This window comes from Lemur catta, chromosome 8 (assembly GCF_020740605.2).
Source record: "Lemur catta isolate mLemCat1 chromosome 8, mLemCat1.pri, whole genome shotgun sequence".
In the NCBI taxonomy this organism is placed as follows: Eukaryota; Metazoa; Chordata; class Mammalia; order Primates; family Lemuridae; genus Lemur; species Lemur catta.
This window is the reverse complement of record NC_059135.1, coordinates 84,876,185-84,896,118: the sequence shown is the minus strand read 5'-3', so window position 1 is coordinate 84,896,118 and position 19,934 is coordinate 84,876,185. Positions and strand designations below refer to the sequence as shown.

The 19,934-nt window shown below is 34.5% G+C and overlaps 1 protein-coding gene across 1 annotated transcript in view; it reads right to left on the bottom strand.

Moving 5' to 3' along the window:
* The window catches only part of ZRANB3 (zinc finger RANBP2-type containing 3), a 103,640-nt gene that overhangs the window by 71,930 nt on the left and 11,776 nt on the right, over positions 1–19,934 (bottom strand). Inside the window, exons 4-5 of the mRNA XM_045559956.1 lie at positions 2,220–2,391; positions 689–805 (exon numbers count right to left, since the gene is read on the bottom strand). Of these exons, the coding sequence (XP_045415912.1) occupies positions 689–805; positions 2,220–2,391 (289 nt within the window). The remainder of the gene's footprint in view (positions 1–688; positions 806–2,219; positions 2,392–19,934) is intronic.

Genomic DNA, 19,934 nt, shown 5'->3' with positions numbered 1-19,934 from the left:
TCAGTGCATACATCACCAAAGCAACACACACTGTACTCACCAAGCAACTTCCCATCAGCCACACCCATCCAGCCCCCTTCTCCGAGTCTATTATTGTCCATCATTCCACACTCTGCTGCAATGTGTACACATTATTTTGTTCCCACTTATAAGTGAGAAAATGAGGTATTTGTCTTTCTGTGTCTGAGCTACTTCACTTAAGATACTAACCATACATTTCAAAAAGGCAAATTTAATTTTGTGTAAATATACCCCAACAATCCTCACTTTAAAAAATTATGTCATAAAAAAATCACACTCATTAGTATTTACAAGTTCTACCATGCTGGGTAAAAAATCCCCAATAATCAATACATGATGAGTTTACTTGATAGTCACATAAGATTTAAACTCTAAAATCCTCTATTTTTCACTTTTAGATAAACAATGTGAGCTTATCTACCTCTGTAGGATATTCGAAACAGAATATCAATGGAAGATGCTTGACTAAAATTAAAAAGATTATCTGTAGTAATTATTTCGTGCAACCATGGGAAAAGCTGATAATAAAGTTGAATATACTTACATCCTTTATGTACATACATTATACTCCCTCATCAAAGTATATCTGTATATTTAGAAACGATCAATATATGAATATAGTGGTGTTTATTATGCTATTATTTACTTTGAATATGTCTATGAGTACCTTGGCGATAGCAGTTTGTTTAAACATGCGAGTAATCAACCCCATGACAGTCTCTGTGGCACCTGAATTTGGACCTCTCATTAATTTTTCCCACTCTTCAAAGCTGGTATTCAATTCCTATGTGGGAAAAAATAACATTGTTTAGGAATATAGCATAAAGGACAGAACAATTAATGCAGTCATGAATCATGTCCTACTTTTTTTCTTTTCTGTATAGAAAGATATAAAAAGAAAATTCCCAAAGATGCCAACGTGTTCATTTAAAAACATCAATGCAGAGGTAGGTCAGTCACATGTTCATGCTAATTATAGAAACCAATGCCAAGCTGTGGTTGGAAAAAAAGCCCTCTGCTAACATCATAAATCAAACAATCACAGCTTCCTCTTAAGGAGATATATTTTATAAAGTGAACATAAAAATTTAAATCCGTAAGAAAGTGTGATAGTAAAAATATGCATGGTAGCAAAGTATTTTTATAAAAAGATATGGTTTTATTTAAATAAGCATAAAGACTTGGGGGATATTAGTTAAATAAAAATATAATATAATCATACGCTGATTTCATTTTTCTTTCTAATGCTAAAATAATAAAGAAACTTAGATCATTTTCATTTTTAAAATAACATATTGCTCAATGTTTACAAAATGCTTACTCTAAGCTTTAAGATAAAACAATGAAAAAGTCTTTGTCAACAAAGTCCTGTCTAGATTTGAAGACATTTCAGAGAATATATAAACATGCCCCCAAAGTAAATATGGATACAGATTAGGTAAAACACACTTTTGGCTTTCTGATATGTTGAATTTCACCTCTTACAACATAATCACAGAAGTCCCTTGGCCGGGCATGGTGGCTCACGCCTGTAATCCTAGCACTCTGGGAGGCCGAGGCAGGCGGATCATTGGAGCTCAGGAGTTCGAGACCAGCCTGAGCAAGAGCAAGACCCTGTCTCTACTAAAAATAGAAAGAAATTATATGGACAGCTAAAAATATATATAGAAAAAAATAGCTGGGCATGGTGGCACATGCCTGTAGTCCCAGCTACTCGGGAGGCTGAGGCAGTAGAATCGCTTGAGCCCAGGAGTCTGAGGTTGCTGTGAGCTAGGCTGACGCCACGGCACTCACTCTAGCCTGGGCAACAGAGTGAGACTCTGTCTCAACAAAAAAAAAAAAAAAAGTCCCTAGAGCAAGAAACACAATTTCCCTTGATAATTATTGGATTTTATAACCTATAGATATTTAGAATTTTTAATATTAAATCTTTGTTGTAATTGAAGTACTTTTTTATACATTCAGCAAAAATATTTTTTTAATCACTAGGAAACTGTGTCTGTTCACATATTTGATGATCAAAATTAAGTTCTTCCTGCTCTCTTCTTGAAATGATATAAAGCCAATTCATACGCTCTATTAATTAAACCTATTTTAAGAAAGCGGACCTTTCTGTGAAATATAAAATATGTAAAATCTTTAATCATATAATTTAAAATGATTTAAAGTAAGACTTTCAATCAAACAAGGGTTCTCACCTTGGCTGCTGCTGACGGAAGATCAAATGGAATACGTTGTCTGATTTTAGGGGGCAGTTGGGTTAAAACTTCAGACTTTAATCTTCTAATCATTATGTCACTTAATAGCTGGTGAAGTTCATTAAGATTTGATGCCCCTCTACAATCCCACTGAGGCCTTTTTCCAAAATATCTGTTAATATGAAGAAAAAACATGTTCTTCCTTTTAATGATAAGGAGTCATAACACCATTTTTATTGTTATTCCTGAATGAAAATTAGTTTCAAAAAGCTCAGCCTGAGAAATAGTAATAAATAAGAGTAGACATTACTCTCAACTAGAGAAATGTTAGTGTCACTCTAAACATACTATTTATGCTCAGTTAATGCAAGGCTGAGATGAACTGATAACTCTGAATTACACTAGGTCATCATTTACAAATCGGGGCGCTACTGGCATTCTGGGTGGGCTCACACAGGATAGTGCATTTAGCAGATCTATCCCCTAAGTAGGCATGAATGGCAGCCAGTCATAACAACCAAAAATACCTAGAACATTTTCTGTACCCTCTAGGAGGAGATATTATTAACATTTCTAATTGAGCTGTAAGCATAGCAGATTGATTACTTGGTGGTCTCTTCTTCCTTTGAAAGCACTAGGTTGACAGCAAGGAATTTAAAACACACAAATCCACTGTGAATGAGAGAATGAGAGAGGAGACACCTGAGATTAAGAAATTTCAAGAAATATTTAGAAGGCACAATGCAGACAGACAAGTGATAACTGACTTGGCAAAAGAAAGAAAACAACAACTTAAAATGTTTGCAAAATACAACTTATTTTCTAGACCCCTGAGAAGACCAGCAGTTGGAAGCACCATGTACTGTGAGCAAGTGTTAAGACAAGAGTTAAAATCTAGTAGACCAATTGAACTTATACATCAGGACATCTGGCCCAATAATAGCCCCCTATCATTGTGCCAATAAAAATACTACTCCATAAAATTCTCAAACATCTCCTAGGGGCTCATACTAACCACTAGTGAAAAGAGTTGTTAAAGAATCATTAAAGGGAAAATTCCTATTAGGTTGAATTATGATTACTAATATTAACAATTTAAGTAAATAATCATTTTAATAGGATTTTGGTGTATTTTAGCAAAAATAGGTGTCAATTTGAGAAACTCGGAACTTGCTAACATTAATTTCTTTTAGTTTAACATATTAAACTAAACATACAGAAATAGTACACACATTAAAAATATGTACTTGTATGTAGACTTGATTAGAAAAGTATAGTACTGTATGATAAAATGATACTGATACCATTTAGTTGTCATTGATAAGAAATTGTTTTAAAAAAATCTAAGTGCTGTCACTGTATAAAAAATTAATGGGTTTATTTATAATTGTTATAAATGGAATTGCTGAAACTTATTCATTGAATTATTTTGACTTCTTTTAATGCTTTATGTCCTTACATTAAAAATTCACACTCTAATTAAAATGAAAAACTACTTGCCAATATCTGATTCTGTCACCTACTCTGCCATTCATATACTTAGGTACATTTTGATCACATGGTTTAAAAAAAAAACTAACGTTCAGAACTACCAATAATGGGAAGGAGAGGTTGGTAGGTTGTGTTTTGCTTGTGGCTTTTTTTTTGGAAAATGAAATATTTTCCACTAAAATAGATTCTTAAGCACACTTCCCACTTAGGTGAGACATTCTGCAGGTGTGCAATATGCTAGCTGGAGGCCTTTTGGCATGATTGTTACATGAGCTTTTATAGAAATAGAGTGTTCTTAAAACCTTGGCTTAGAAACACAGTCCTGCACCAAGTATTTTCTCATGCTCTATCAATTTTACGACATTAGATGGTACTCACAAAATTTCATGAAGAGAAATTAGTTGTCAGTTTCTCTTCCCAGTATCCTACACTCTCTCAATCTTCAGCCCCAGACTTACAATCATGAAGCTTATGAATATTTGCTCTTAGATTATCTCTTTGTTTCTATAACCTCTTTTGTTTGCTTAAATTATCATTTATTTCAGATGTCAAGTTATAATGTTATAATTTGTGTATCATAACATTAGAAGTGGATGCTCACAGTGTGTTATTTGATACTGGTAAGAATGATGCACACTGTGAAAAAAAAGCTGACCAATTTTTCCTTAGTAGGATCTGTTTATCTTGTACTCTTTGTTGTAGCCACCAGAACTTACTTTTAACTAGATGGCTGCCTACAGCATTTAGCTGCTTTTTTTTTTATTTTATTAATAGAACTATATTTTTAAAGAATATTTTTATCAAAGCAATACCTACACATAGTTTAAAATATCAGATAAAAAGCCTTCCACACAATGTGGATCAGTAAGTTCAGGCTTTGATATTTCCTCCCTGCTTCAAACTCAGAATAGATAAAATATAAAGAAAAAACAAAAATTCACATTTGGGGATAAAGACTAAGAGAAATGTCTCTGTGGCCCAGAAACAGAACAAAAATGTAAAGAAGAGAACAGGGTTGAAGCTATGAATATGCTTGTTTTATGTCTAAGGACAGGCAGCAAGAGCCAAGAACTCAGAGTTGTAGGGACAAAGTTTTTTTTTTTTTTTTTTTTTTTGAGACAGAGTGTCGCTTTGTTGCCCTGGCTAGATTGAGTGCTGTGGCGTCAGCCTAGCTCACAGCAACCACAAACTCCTGGGCTTAAGCCATCCTACTGCCTCAGCCTCCCGAGTAGCTGGGACTATAGGCATGCGCCACCATGCCCAGCTGATTTTTTTCTATATATATTTTAGTTGGCCAGATCATTTCTTTCTATTTTTAGTAGAGACGGGGGGGTCTCGCTCTTGCTCATGCTGGTCTCGAACTCCTGACCTCCAGCGATCCACCCGCCTCAGCCTCCCAGAGTGCTAGGATTACAGGCGTGAGCCACTGCACCCGGCCCAAAGTTATTTTTTTTTGTACAGTTTTGATATACAATGAATTTTCTAGAGATTGTAAATGCTGTTACCTCAAAGGGATACTTTGTTTTGTTTGAAACTTAACCCAGAGTGGTTTGCCACTAGAAGACCATGTCACTAACACTAATGGCACTGGGGTAGCCAAACTGAAAGTACACACAGCCATATTAGCTTGCATTTGTGGAAGAAGTGTTCACAATTATTCTATACATATGTCAAATTTCAACAATGTTATGATTCACATTTTCCCACTTATATTTCTGAAATTCAAAGACGTGTATCAGTGTAATTGCAGCACCACTCTTGGTGGTATATAAAAAAATAGTACATATTAAAATAAATGAAGTCTTAGAGTTAATACAATCTAATACATGAATACACTCATTTCAAATTATCTTCTGGTGTAGTCATTCCTATCTATTTACATATTTAAGTACATATTTTATTATATTTAATAGTTTCCTTAATTTTTATTTCTCTTCTATGTTATGCTGGGGTTCCATTAATTTTTGAAATTACATGTGGACATAGATTAATATCTCTATGAATTTCATTTCAATATAATAAGGGGAGAATTATAAAACATTTATTATGAAAAGTAGGCATTAAGCTGATAGGGTTGAGAAACACCACTCTACAATATGACTGCTTTCGTGTTCTCCTTACACTATTTATAGCTATTATATAATAAATATATAAGACTAAGTTGTGGGGGGGAAGCTATTTAATATTCATGTAGTTCAATCTTTAAAACAAAGTAAATAAATAAAAGCCCCAAAAGAGCAATAAATCCCTCTACCCCACCCCCTACATTCAGGAAGATGAAATGTACAAGATATTAACTGACTTAAACTAGAAAACTAAAACTATTCTGAAAGGTAAACGTTAACACAATATGTAACACTGTGTAGCCACAAAGATGATAGAATGGTGACTCTCATCAATGTAAATAAAATGTGAAGAAATAAATGTATCATAAACTCAAAGCTATATTAAATTGAACTCGTAATGTCAAATCCTCTTCAATTGAATGGGTATATGCCAGGGTATGCTGGTAGTTCTGAACTACTCCGTCTCCTACATTTCTAATCTCTCCTGCACAATGCTAACATGATCTTCCTAAAATATTTATAAAATTCCCTGGCTTAAAAACATTCAATGGGAAACTTCAAGTTTCTGGTCTGGCATGTAAGGAGATTAGAAGTCACTACTCTATCCCAACAGGAAGTAAAAAGTTAGACAAACTGCAAAACCAGTAACTCTTCTTAGATCTATAAGAGAAGTAAGGTCACAGGGCAAATTGATGCCCCTAAAATTGGAGAGACAGAGAGGTAGATACAGAGTCACAGGTTATCAGTGTAGAAATCCCTGGGCAGAAATCTCCATGGAAATCAGTGCCAGGGTAGAACTATCTGAATTGTAATTAACCAATTGCTGGAAGCTCAGTGTGGATAACTCTTGAGTTATGAAGTCCAGGGAACCCAATCATGGAGGAACCACATACTTTTGTAAGTTTTTACCTCTAGTAGTTCTACCAGGTCCTCACAGTGAATACCAGAGAAAAATTCCCTCATGTCTCTGGGAGGGGTTGGAGAGAAGGAACCACTTTGAAAGACACCAGAGTATTCTGTTCTTAACAACATCTGCCTTCAGGAGAAAATATTTTACCAGAGCCAAACTTACCTAGAGGAAGACAAATACCCAACTCCAGCCCTCCATACCCCCTACCCCAGTCATCCTCCTGTCCCACCTAATAAGGAAAAAAACCCTGAGAAGCGCTAGTGAAGTTCACAGTCCAGGGGCACAAGCTCACCAAAAGACTGAGACCTAATCAATAGGATTATCAAACTCTTCTCCCCCTACACCTTTCCACTACATTACTAAAGGCCTACTAAAGTTCCTTTTATGCATACATCATGTCCACCTTTCAACAAAAAAGTACATGGGATATTAAAAAGTAAAAAAATATAGTTTGAAAAGACTGAACAAACATTAGAACCAGAATCAGGTATGGCAGGAATGCTGGAATTATCATACCAGAAATTATTTAAAAACATGAATAATATGCTAAGAGTATTACTAGAATAACTAGATAACATACAAGAACAGATGAATAATGTAAGCAGAGAGATGGAAATTCTTAGAAAGAATCAAACAGAAATGCTAGAGATCAAAAACATTGTAACAGAAATTAAGATTGTCTTTGATGGCCCCATTAATAGGCTGGACATGGCTGAGGAAAGAAATCTGAAGTTGGAAATATGATAATAAAAACTTTTAAAACTGAAAAGCAAAGGGAAAAAAGATTGAAAAAAAAAACACAGAATATCCAAGAACTGTAGGAAAACCACAAAAGAAGGTATAACATACATGAAATGGGAATATCAGGAATATGGGAATATAGGAATACCCCTGATAGTTTGGGAGTCTGAGGCAGGAGGATTGCTTGAGGTCAGGAGTTCAAGACTAGCCTGAGCAAAATAGCAAGACCCCCTCTACAAAAAAAAAAAAAACAGAAAAATCAGCTGGGTGTGGTGGCGTGCTCCTGTAGTCCCAGCTACAACTGAGGCTGAGGTGGGAGGATCTCTTGAACCCAGGAATTTAAGGTTGCAGTGAGCTATGATGATGCCACTGCATTCTAGCCTAGGCAGCAGAGCGAGACCCTGTCTCAAAACAAAACAAAAAAACCCAAAAGGACCCTTAGTTCCTAACAAACTAAAATTAGCAACAAAAAAATTGCATTTCCCAAGAGGCACTTAATATTAGCTTATGATGACAAAACAGGAAGTTGATGGCCAAGAACATGTATGCTTATCTGTGTTCATGAACACACACACACACACATACCTAGAGTTAACTTTTGACTTTGTAAATCACCTTTTATTTTTTATTTTTATTTGCTTATTTATTTTTTTGAGACAGGTCTTGCTCTGTCAACCTGACTAGAGAGTGTAGTGGTGTCATCACAGCTCACTGCAACCTCAAACTCTTGGGCTCAAGTGATTCTCCTGCATCAGCCTCCTGAGTAGCTGAGACTACAGGTATGCGCCACTATGCCTAGCTATTTTTTCTATTTTCAGTAGAGACAGGGTCTTGCTGTTTTTAATTCCTGACTTCACACAATCTTACCACCTGGCCTCCCAAAGTGCTAGGATTAGAGGAACGACCCACCACACCTGGACCTAATTTTTTTAAAGTTAGGTTTTCTTGTGCCCCTTTTTAGCAATCCCTTCTCCTATCCTCATCTCCTAGCAACCATTGATTTCTTCTCTGCCCTAGTAATTTGGCACATTCCAGAATATTATATAATATAAATAGAATCATTCAGTAGGTAGCCTTTTAGATTTTATTTCTTTCAGTTAGCATAATGCATTTGAAATTCGTCTATGTTGTTGGGTGTATTAGTAGTTTATTACTTTTTATTGATGAGTAATACATTTTATTGTATAAATATATCACAAGGTGGGCATTCACTTTACAACATTTGGGTTGTTTCTAGTTTTAGGTGATTATAAATAAAGCTACTATAAATATTTGCACACATGTTTTTGAGTGAACATGTTTTTACTTATCTTGACTAAATACCCAGGAGTGGGATTTCTAGGTTATATGGTCAGTGTATACTTAATTTTTTAAGAAATTGCTATATTGTTTTCCAAAGTGGCTGAACATTTTGTATTCCCACCAGTGACGTATGAAAGTACCAGTTGTTTTGCATCCTTGCCATTTGATATTATCACTTTTAAAAAATCTTACCCAATATAATGCAGGTGTAGTGGTATCTCACTGTGGTTTTAACTTGCATTTCTCTAATGACTAATGATGTTGATTACCTTTTCATGTGCTTATTTGACTTCAGTATATCTTCTTAGGGCAAGTGTCTTTCTAAATCTTTTAATCATTTTAAAATTAATTATTATGTTTTCTTCCTGAGTTTTGAGAGTTTTTAATATATTCTTTTACCAATTCCTTTTGTATACTCATAAATTTATATTTATACATATTTATGTATAAATTTATATATTTGTGCATTTATAACTATATTAATATATACACAAAGGAATTTATATATTCCTTTATCAAATATGTCCTTTACAAATTTTTGCCCTAGTTTGTGGCTTGTCTTTTCATTCTCTTAACAGTGTCTGGGAGAGACATTTTATGTTTTCATGAAATGAAATTCATCATTTTTGTCTTTTATGGTTCATGCATTTTTTCCACCTAAAAAATCCTTGCCTAGCCCAGGGCCCCAAAGATTTTCTCCTGTATAGTTTTAGATTTTACATTGAAGTGTATAATCCTTTCATAGTTAAACTTTTTGTATGGTATGAGATATAGGTTGAGGTTCTTCTTGCAAATGGATGCCCAGTTGTTCTAGGAGTATGTGTTGAAAAGGCTAGCTTTTCTCCATAGAGTTGCCTTGCATCTTTGTCAAAAATAAATTGACAATAAATATATATGTTTATTTCTAGATTCTCTATCCTATTCCACTGATTTATGCGTGTCTCCTTTCTTGATGACTGTAAACAAAAAGTGTGAATCTTCTAAGTTTCTTCTTCTTTTTCAAAGTTGCTTTGCCTATCCTTTGCCTTTATATATAAATTTTAGATTTAAAATGTCAATTTCTATAAAATTCCGACTGGGATTTTGATTGTTACTGCATTGAGTCTATAGAACAATTTGAGGACATGGTATACCACTCCATTCACTTAGGTCTTCTTTCATTTTTTCATTAGTGTTTTGCATTTTAAGTTAACCTTTGTTAAGAAATGGTCAAACTGTTTTCCAAAATGGCTGTCACATATTGCTTTGTCACAATGTATGAGAGTTTCACAAGGAAACAGTTTGACACATGACAGAAGTGGGGAAAATTCAGAATACTTTATTCTTACATTAAATAAAGGTGTCCCACAAATGTAACAGAATATGTACTTCTGGTTGTATCTCTCAAGAAGCGTATTATAGACTAGAGAAGATTTATTTTTTTTTTTATTTTTTATTTTTTGAGACAGAGTGTCACTTTGTTGCCCTGGCTAGAGTGAGTGCCGTGGCGTCAGCCTAGCTCACAGCAACCTCAAACTCCTGGGCTTAAGCAATCCTCCTGCCTCAGCCTCCCGAGTAGCTGGGACTACAGGCATGCACCACCATGCCCGGCTAATTTTTTGTGTATATATTTTAGTTGGCCAGATAATTTCTTTCTATTTTTAGTAGAGACGGGGTCTCACTTTTGCTCAGGCTGGTCTCGAACTCCTGACCTCGAGCGATCCACCCGCCTCGGCCTCCCAGAGTGCTAGGATTACAGGCGTGAGCCACCGCGCCCGGCCAGACTAGAGAAGATTTAGAAAGGGAAAACAACCTAACTGTGAACATACCAGAGGGCGGAAGTGGAGTGCAGAAGTTATATTATAGGAGGATAGGCTGAAAAATTGAAATTATTCAGAGTGAAATGACAATGACTGAGATTACAAATAGAACTGATAGAGAACACCAATCCAGATAACTAGAATCCAAATGTGTTCACTAGATACTGAAATATAAAATTGTTCTGAAACTGGAGTAAGGTATCATCCTGAAATAAGTAGAATATAAGTTACAAAGTAACTGAAGATGGTCCCATTTGTCAAAGGTGGGACAATTTGACCATCAATAAGGATAATAAATAAATAGGATTTAAAAAAAACGTGAGTGAAAAATAAAAACCCTCAAATATTCAACAGACAAGGATTAGGAGGGAACATCCTAAACTTGATAAATACCATCTGTAAAAAAAGTAAGACTTGAAAACTTGCAGACACTGAACACTACACAACACTGTAGAAAGAAATTAGAAAAATTAAATAAATGGAAAGACATCCCTGTTCATGAATTAGAACACTTAATATTATTAACATGTCAAACTCCCAAAACTAATCTACAGATTCAATGCAATCCTATCAAAATTCTAACTGACTTCCTTGCAGAAAGTAACAAGTTTATACTAACATGTATAAGAAAATGCAAAAGACTCAGAATAGCCAAAACAATCTTGAGAAACAACAAAGTTGCAGAACTTACACTTGATGATTTCAAAAATAAAAACTCTTACTGGACACCACTGGAGAATGCTAGCAAAACGACTTATTGTGTTGAAAACTGGTAAATAAAAAAGAAAACATTTACCCTGCCTTCCTAAACAAACTGAACTACTGAGTGTCCAAATAGTAGATACAGGGAAGTTTTCCTTTATAGAGGTATATCTACCATTAAATGAAGAGACTGTTAGAATATCAGCATTCTGCAATGTCTAATGATTTAATAGATCATGTATTAAACATTGACAGCTGCTGAGATCATAAAAAGAGAGGCTTTAGATATAATGGGTCTCCTATTAGAAGAACACTTCACTACAAAGTAGAATTGTCAAAAAAATGGAAGTTTCTAGATCTAAATACCAATATAGAAATACAGAGGACAGAAGAATGTGTTAAACAACACCATGGGGATTCAAGCAACAAAATCTGATTAGACAAACAATTTAGTTTCTTAGACAAATTAAAAATAAGTAAATCAAGGAAACAAGGGAAACCTAGAGATTAGGAGACTTAAGAGACATCTATCATTTGCAATGTGTGAGCCTTATTTGGGTACTGATTCAAACAAACTATAAGGGGGAAACTAAAAAAACCCCACAACACTGTAAAATTATGATATTTAGAAGACAAGTGAAAATGTGAACATTTCCTGGATGTTTTGATTATATTAAGGGATTATTAATTTTAATTTTTAAGGTATGATAATGCTATTATAATTCATTATTTTTAAGAAGAATTCTTCCTTACTCTTTAGAGACATATGTTGAAATCTTTTATGGATAAAATACAATGTCTAGGATTTCCTTCAAAATAACACAGGGCAGGGGAGATAGATGGGAATATAGCTAAAACAAAATTGGCCACTAGTTGATAACTGTTGAAACTGGGTGATAAGTACATGGGGGTTCATTATAATATAGCATCTACTTTTGTATATATTGAATTTTCTACATAATAAAATATTTAAAATACCAGGGAATAAACTAAGAAACAAAAGTCATGGAATCCAGGAATGTAGGGATCCATGAGAGAGGAATGGCAGCTTTGTAACAGGCCTAAAGAAAAAGCAGTCTAGATTGGAGCATAACAGAAGACTGTGGGAGGGAGGACCTTAGGAAAAAGAAAAAAGGATTATTTTTTGTGCTTGTAAGATCTGTTGGAAGTTGACAGATCTATTGGAATCTTTCAGTAAAGAAACACAGCAGTATAGAAAACAGCTATATAGAAAACCAAATAGATGGGAAACAAGGAAATAATTAATTATAAGGTAAAGAAATTTGACCAAGAAAGGAACAACTACTTGATTTATTAGAGAACATTGTTAATTTAGTCCATTTATTTATTTAGTCAATAATATAAAAATGCACATTGAATTACCAAATTATTCAAATATTGGAAAGATAATGGAAAAAAAGTGGTGGCAAAGGATGTTTAAATTCTTATTCTTTTCACTTTTTAGTTATGTAACTTGACAAGTTACTTAACCTTTCCAAACCTCAGTTTTCTCAACTATAAAATGGACATACTATCATCTACCTTGTAGGATTATTGAAAGAATTAAAGATAATACATCTAAACTAGGTGCGGTGGCTCACGCCTGTAATCCAGCACTCTAGGAGGCCGAGGTGTGAAGATCACTTGAGGTCAGAAGTTCGAGACCAGCCTCTGCAAGAGTGAGACCCCATCTGTACTAAAAATAGAAAAAAATCAGCCAGGCATGGTGGCATGTGCCTATAGTCCCACCTACTCAGGAGGCTGAGGCAGGAGGATCGCTTGAGCCCAGGAGTTTGAGGTGGCAGTGAGCTATGATCATGCCACTGCACTCTAGCTGAGGCAACAGAGTAAGACTATGTCTCAAAAAAAAAAAAAAAAAAAAGATAATGCACCTAAAAGACATGGTATAGTATCTTATATATAAAGTATATAGTGTAGCCAATAAAAGTTATGTATTTTAGTTATTGATATAGAAAAATGTCCTAAAAATAGTATTAAATGAAAAAAGCATATTATAGAAAAGTATGTACAATATGGCCCTGTTTATATAAAATTACTTATCCATCCATCCATCCATCCTTATGTACTTAAGCAGAGAAGCTACCTAGAGGGAAACTTACCAAAACACATCAGTAATGCTTATCTCTGGACAGAGAGATTTCAACTGCCTTTTACATATTTTTTTAAATGTTTTCTCTTTGTGTGGTTTGTTAAAATAGGTATGAGTCACTTTTCCAAAAGCAATAAGCTATTATACCTTTAATTAGTAAGGAAATAAAGGAAATAGAACAACTTGTAAAGACAATATTAAAGCATTTATTGGTATTTATTGGTAAGTGAAAAGGAGCAGTTGACAGCATTACATGTAAGCTAGATTAAAACTATGGAAAAATTATCAAATATATAGACAAGAATAGAAATAAAGAAAAAATGAAAACAAGTTGTTGGTATAGTAGGATTATGGTATTTTTCCTTTCCATTTTTATTGTTATAGTGATACATATATAAGTATGAATATTTTAAAAGTTCTTACTCATATTAAGCCAAAATCCATCTCCCTATTAAGTTCCACTCCTTGATACTAGTTTTGTTCTCTGAGGCCACAAAGACAAAAAAGTCTAATTCCTTTAAGACATGACAGATCCTTAAATATTTAAAAACTTGTTCCCCCCGAGGGCTTCTCTTTTTCATATTCCTACAGGCTTCATAAGATCAAGCACTATGTCTTACTCATCTTACACAGCTCTGAAATAATGTCTTAAATATAGTAGGCAATCAATAATATTAGGCATTTGTAGAGCTGAATATGAGACTCCTCTCATTACTCTGGTCACCTTTTCCCAGATATGTTTTCATTTGTTAAAATGCTTCTTAAAATACAACTTTTAATTCCCTCTCAGATCCTTACACTGCTTGTCTCCAATGACCTTCTAAAATTTACTCCAAGCATTCCTATGGCTAAAATCCAGCCCTAAAAACAGGTCTACCTGGTAAATTCAGACATTCCACTCTCTACTTACTGCATCCTTCCAGGTTGCTTGTTCATTTACACCCACTTTGTCTTTGCTATCTCATCAGTATATTTCAGTCAACTGACTGCTCTATTTTCTCCATATCCATGATATCCTTCCTGTCTTCACATCCTTCCTCACCCCTTTTGATTTCTGAGTTCATACATTAGCTTTGTTCTTATTAATACAGCCTAAATTCCCTTGTCCCACAGTCCCTGCATCATAAGCTGGTAGAAAAATTCAATCTCGAATGGCTCTAACTGTAAGCTTTTTTCCTGGCTACTGGGTGTAGCTGGGTAAATAAAACCTTAGAGAAGACTGGTTCTGCTACAAATCTAGAGCTGCTGATCTCAAATGGTTGCTCAGTGCTGCTAACAATCCTACCACACTAATTTCCTTATCTCATTCCTATTTGGCAAAATTTCAAACCATGTCAACTTTCATCAAACTTTTAACCCTCTACCTTTCCATTTCTCTGACTATACAATTGTTCTACCCACTTCACAGTGAAAATATGAGTTGTAAATTGCAAACTCCCTCAACTTCCTGCCACCTCAGAAACTACACTATACTCCCAATAATGTAATGACATGCAAAAAAGGAGTTATTTACAGACACAAAAAGAGGACAAAAGAGGAAAGTACAAAACAATGTTTATGCTTATATCACTATCTTTGTAAAATATATGAATTTGATTGAATATGCACATAGTTTCTGAGGAAAGATATTAAGAACTATATACAGTTGCATGCAGGGAAGGGAACTTGGGTGAAAGGGATTTTTCAGTGTATACATAATCTTTTAGAATTTTGAACCATATGAAAATAGTGTCATAAAAAGTAAACAAAAATTATAAATCTAACCAGGAATGTCTTATGCTTTAAAACCTTACATTGTAAGGGCTGGGGGAGAGAAAAATGGGGAGTATTGTTTACTGGGTACAGAGTTTCAGTTTGTGATAATGAAAAAGTTCTAGTGGTGAAAAGGGGTGACAGTTGCACAAGGAGAAGGTACTGAACGTCACCGAACTGTACACGTAAAAATGGTTAAATGATAAGTTTTGTTATGTATATTTTACTGCAATAAAAAACCCCACAATTACTGATAAGTAAAAAAACATGCTACAATGCCTTTTGACTGCCATTATGATGCAGAACAAGACTCTGTATAATCTGACCCCTACTGAATTCCATCATTGTCTTGAGACTTTCTTCCTTTAGCTCTAGAATATTCAGCAAACCAGACTTGTTTTAATTACTCAAAGGCATAACACTCTCTCTTGCTCAGCATCTGGCTCTATTAGTTCATAGGAAAGCTGGTTGTTTAAAAGAGTATGGCACCCTTCCTCTCTCTTTTGCTCCCTCTCTAGCCATGTGACACGCCTGTTCCTCCTTTGCCTTCCAACATCAGTGGAAGCTTCCTGAGGTCCTTGCTAAAAGCAGACGTTGACGCCATGCTTCTTATACAGCCTGCAGAACTGTGAGCCAAAGAAACCTATTTTCCTTATAAATTACCCAGCCTCAGGTATTGCTTTATAGCAACACAAAACAGACTAACACAGCTGGGTTATCTATGTGTCCTCTTTTTCTATGTAAAATAATATTCATTAAATTTGCTATTTCCTAAGTCTTTATTACTTAAATGTAATATCATTTTTACCAAAAATGGTAAAAGAAAGTCAGATACAGGACAAGCCATTTAACCTTATAAAATGACAGAGGGGACTAGGTAATCTTTTAAAGTCTTTTCTAGCTCTAACAATTGATCATTCAATGTGCTCATGGTTGACAAATGGGCTGCCTTCTCCAAATCGTATTTATAGCTTCCTCTAAATATAACCGAGTAAAGTAAATGATGTAAGTAATTTTGAATAAAAATGTCCAGGTTGAGTAATACTTTTATTGTTCTTCTCAAATCAAACCAGGTAGGTGGTTACTTATATCCTGACTTCTCATCTCTGAAACACATTTGCATTAGTACCATTCTGTTTGCCATTAAATTAGGTATTTAATAAACTTATAAAGGCAAAGTTATATTTTTGCTGAAGCTTTACTTAACTTTATTTTGAATACAGTCATGACATTTCAAATATAAAATATGGGTCTAGAACTGAATAACTAACCATAATTTGCATTCTGCAAAATTATAGTGTGAAAATGACACCTTCAAAGAATCAAAACATTACGGAAAAAAATATAGCATTCCACAGACTAACTTAAAATGCCAGGAAGTGCCTTAATATGAATCAGAGTCTGTGGAATCACAGTGCTTTCAAGGTAAAGAAGTAAAGAAATAACATAAAACTTTTGAGATGGAACCCGAAAAAAATGCCTTTTGAAAAGCCTGAAATGGCTTTCTCTGGAAAACAGAAAACAGAGAACATAATCTCTACAATCATAAAGTTTTTCACAAAGATGGACCTTTCTTTGAAACAGAGTTTGCATTAAGTAAGAAAGGGACAGGTATACACTTACATTATCATAAAACAAGTCCTAATGAGAAAATAAAAAAAGAACTGCTTATTGACCACTTAGATTTTTTCAGTCTCCAAAAGGTAAATACAATAAATCTGTTTGCTTTACGTAGGCAAACTTTTGGCAATTACAGTCTATAAGAATTGTGATTAAGGCCAGGTGTGGTAGCTCAGACCTGTAATCCTGGCACGTTGGGAGGTTGAGGCAAGAAGATTGCTTGAGGTCAGGAGTTCAAGAGCAGCCTGGGCAACAAGAGCGAGACCGCTGTCTCCACAAATAAATTAAAAATTAGCTGAGTGTGGTGATGTGCAACTATAGTCCCAGGTTCTTGGGAGGCTGAGGTGAGAGGATTGCTTGAGCCCAGGAGTTCAAGGTTGTAGTGACCTATGATCTCATTACTGTATTCAAGCCTGGGTGACAGAGCAAAGCCTTATCTCTAAAAATAAAAATAAATAAATAAATAAAAAATAAAGAATTGTGATTAAGGGCTTCCCAACAATATTTAGCATCATGTGAAACAGATCTATGAGAGGAACAAAATGAATTTAGGAATGATGTATCAAGAAACACAATTTTGACTATAAGGAACTGAAACGCTGAATCAAGATTGCTTAATAAAAAAGAAATACACTATAATACACAATAGGAATTCAGAGTACAGGAAGGCTCCTGGATTAGCTGATTCCCAGGTTCTTTGCACCTCTTCCCTGTGACATCAGAGAACTGGCTTCATCTAAATCTGATACCCCATGTAGTCAGAAGACAGCTACCAGCAGCAAATTGGATAACGTTTTTTTTCCCCACATTCAGCTTAAGAGCAAGCATCTTGTCCTCCAACCTTGATATAAAGCCATTCTCTTCAAATGCTTCAGACATGACCAACTCTACACAAATAACAGTTGTCAGAAGAATATCATGTGGCTTAGAATGACCAGAATCTACCAGTGAAATGGGTTACAAAGTCAACTTCCCCCAAGTCACACACACACACACATACAAACACACACACAATAATCCCTAAACTAAATCAGGATTCTATCTGAACAGAAGGCAGAAGGTTGGCAACTAACAGTGGTCAAAACAGATGCTACTGTTGATTTCTGTGTAGAAGGAGGGAACATTAATTTGGGGTATTGTAGTGAAACATCACTGTAACTTTCATTTCCATGCATTGCTAAAAAAAAAAAAATCACTTGGTAAAAACTAATGAGTTTGGCCAAACCAGCATTCAAATGGATTTATAGTTTCATCAAAACTTATTTTAGTTTTCATATTAAATTATTTTAGTTTTGTATATTAATTAAGCCCTTAGTTACCTTGTGATATATCACAAAATTATATTAACTTAAAATTCTTGAGAGAATTTAGCCAAATGATTTCCAGTTTTTTAACATAAAAGTAGCAAAATAAATGATATGGTGTCAGTTATATAAGAATTTCTTGTAGTAGTTCATTGATTATAAGCATCCCTGTTTTGTTCATGATTTAAAGTCAATATGAAGAAAACCAGACGTTGAGCTGGAAAAGATTATCCAAATCACTTAGTTCAGCCCTGAGTAACTTTTTACTTTAGATGTGGTATTTTCTAAATGTGGTAAATTTCTAAATTATAAGAAATCTTTCTCCAAGGTGATTGTGCTGTTTATTTTTTAATACTACTTCAATCTTTAGGAGCAGTTTGAAGTTATGAATGAGTAACCCCATCAGCTTGGTAACATCTGTGAATTTAGCAGATGAATGATGTTATCCATGCCAAGAGTTACATAGTAAGAAAAAACAAATAGACCTAGTATTCAATGATTCAATGAACACTGAATATCACGCACCAGGTGCTGTGCTGGAAAAGGGAAATGTTCTGCCCTCAAGAAGCTTCTAGCTAGTAACTCTCTCCAAAGGAGAACATAATGCAGGTTAAGTTCTCTAATGCAGCAGTCCGCAACCTCTGCAGTACTGGCCTGTTAGGGACCAGTATGCAGATGGCCCCCCGCACCCTGTGGAAAAATTGTCTCCCATGAACCTGGTCCCTGGTGCCAAAAAGGTTGGGGACTGCTGCTGATCACATGCCACTGAAAGGTGGTTTCATTATAAATCGCCAGCCTGCTGGGTACTCACACTAAGCTGAACAGTTGAACTAACAGCATGCAAAATGGACTCCCCAGCACCCTGTGGCTTCTACAAAGAAGTCTCAGAGGCTGTAAGTTGGGTCAGTGGCTATCGGAGGCTACCATGTTGACACTTCTGGGATATCCAGAGAAAAATCTGTATGTGTATGTGTGTTTGAGTATATGTATAAATACCTTTTAAAATAATATAAAAGATAACACAATTTTCTGCAAAATTTCTTTTCTTTTGACAATATATCTTAGAAATTCTTTGTAGAACTATATGTATAGCTACATCCTTCTTGTCAAAGATTCCACTTATGGATGTACCATAATTTACATAATCAGTTGCCTAATGACGTCTTTGTTGTCAATCATTTATTATTTACTAATCAAGCAATATTAATTATGCACATATGTACATTTGTATATGTATACCTATATGATTTTATGTATATAATATATATGTGACTAACATACATAAATAAGAACATACATGAACAATTATATATAATAGCATACATGAACAAGCACAGGATAAACTTCTCAGATGTTAATTGCTCGGTTAAGTGGATGGGCTTTTAAAACTTCGGTAGATACAGTAAAATTGCTTTCAATAAATGGTACAGTCATTACATTCCCACCAAAATGTAAGACAGTTCCTGTTTCCGCATATGCCCATTGATATAATGTTTTATCAAATTTTCTAATTTTTATAACTATAGTAGGTGAAAACTGGTGTCTTATTGTAGTTTCAGTTTGGATTTCTTTTGTAAGTTAGATTTATGTAGTTAAAACCTATTTGCATTTCCTTTTCTGTCAACGGTTTGTATATATTTTTTGCACATTTTTCTCAGTTGTTGAAAATAGCCTTCTCTTTAATTTGTAACACAAGAATAATTTTTCCTTAGGTAGAAATTTTGCTTTTGACTTTAGATGTGGTATTTTCTAAAAGGGAGATATCTTTTAAGTTCTTATGCAGTCAAATATATCCATTTTTTATTAATTTCCTACAACAAAGTTATAAAAGAATTCCCCTATGTTTCATTTAGGGTTTTATTTAATAATGTTTAACACTTGACTCATTTGGAGTATTTTTTGTGTGCAAGAATTGAGG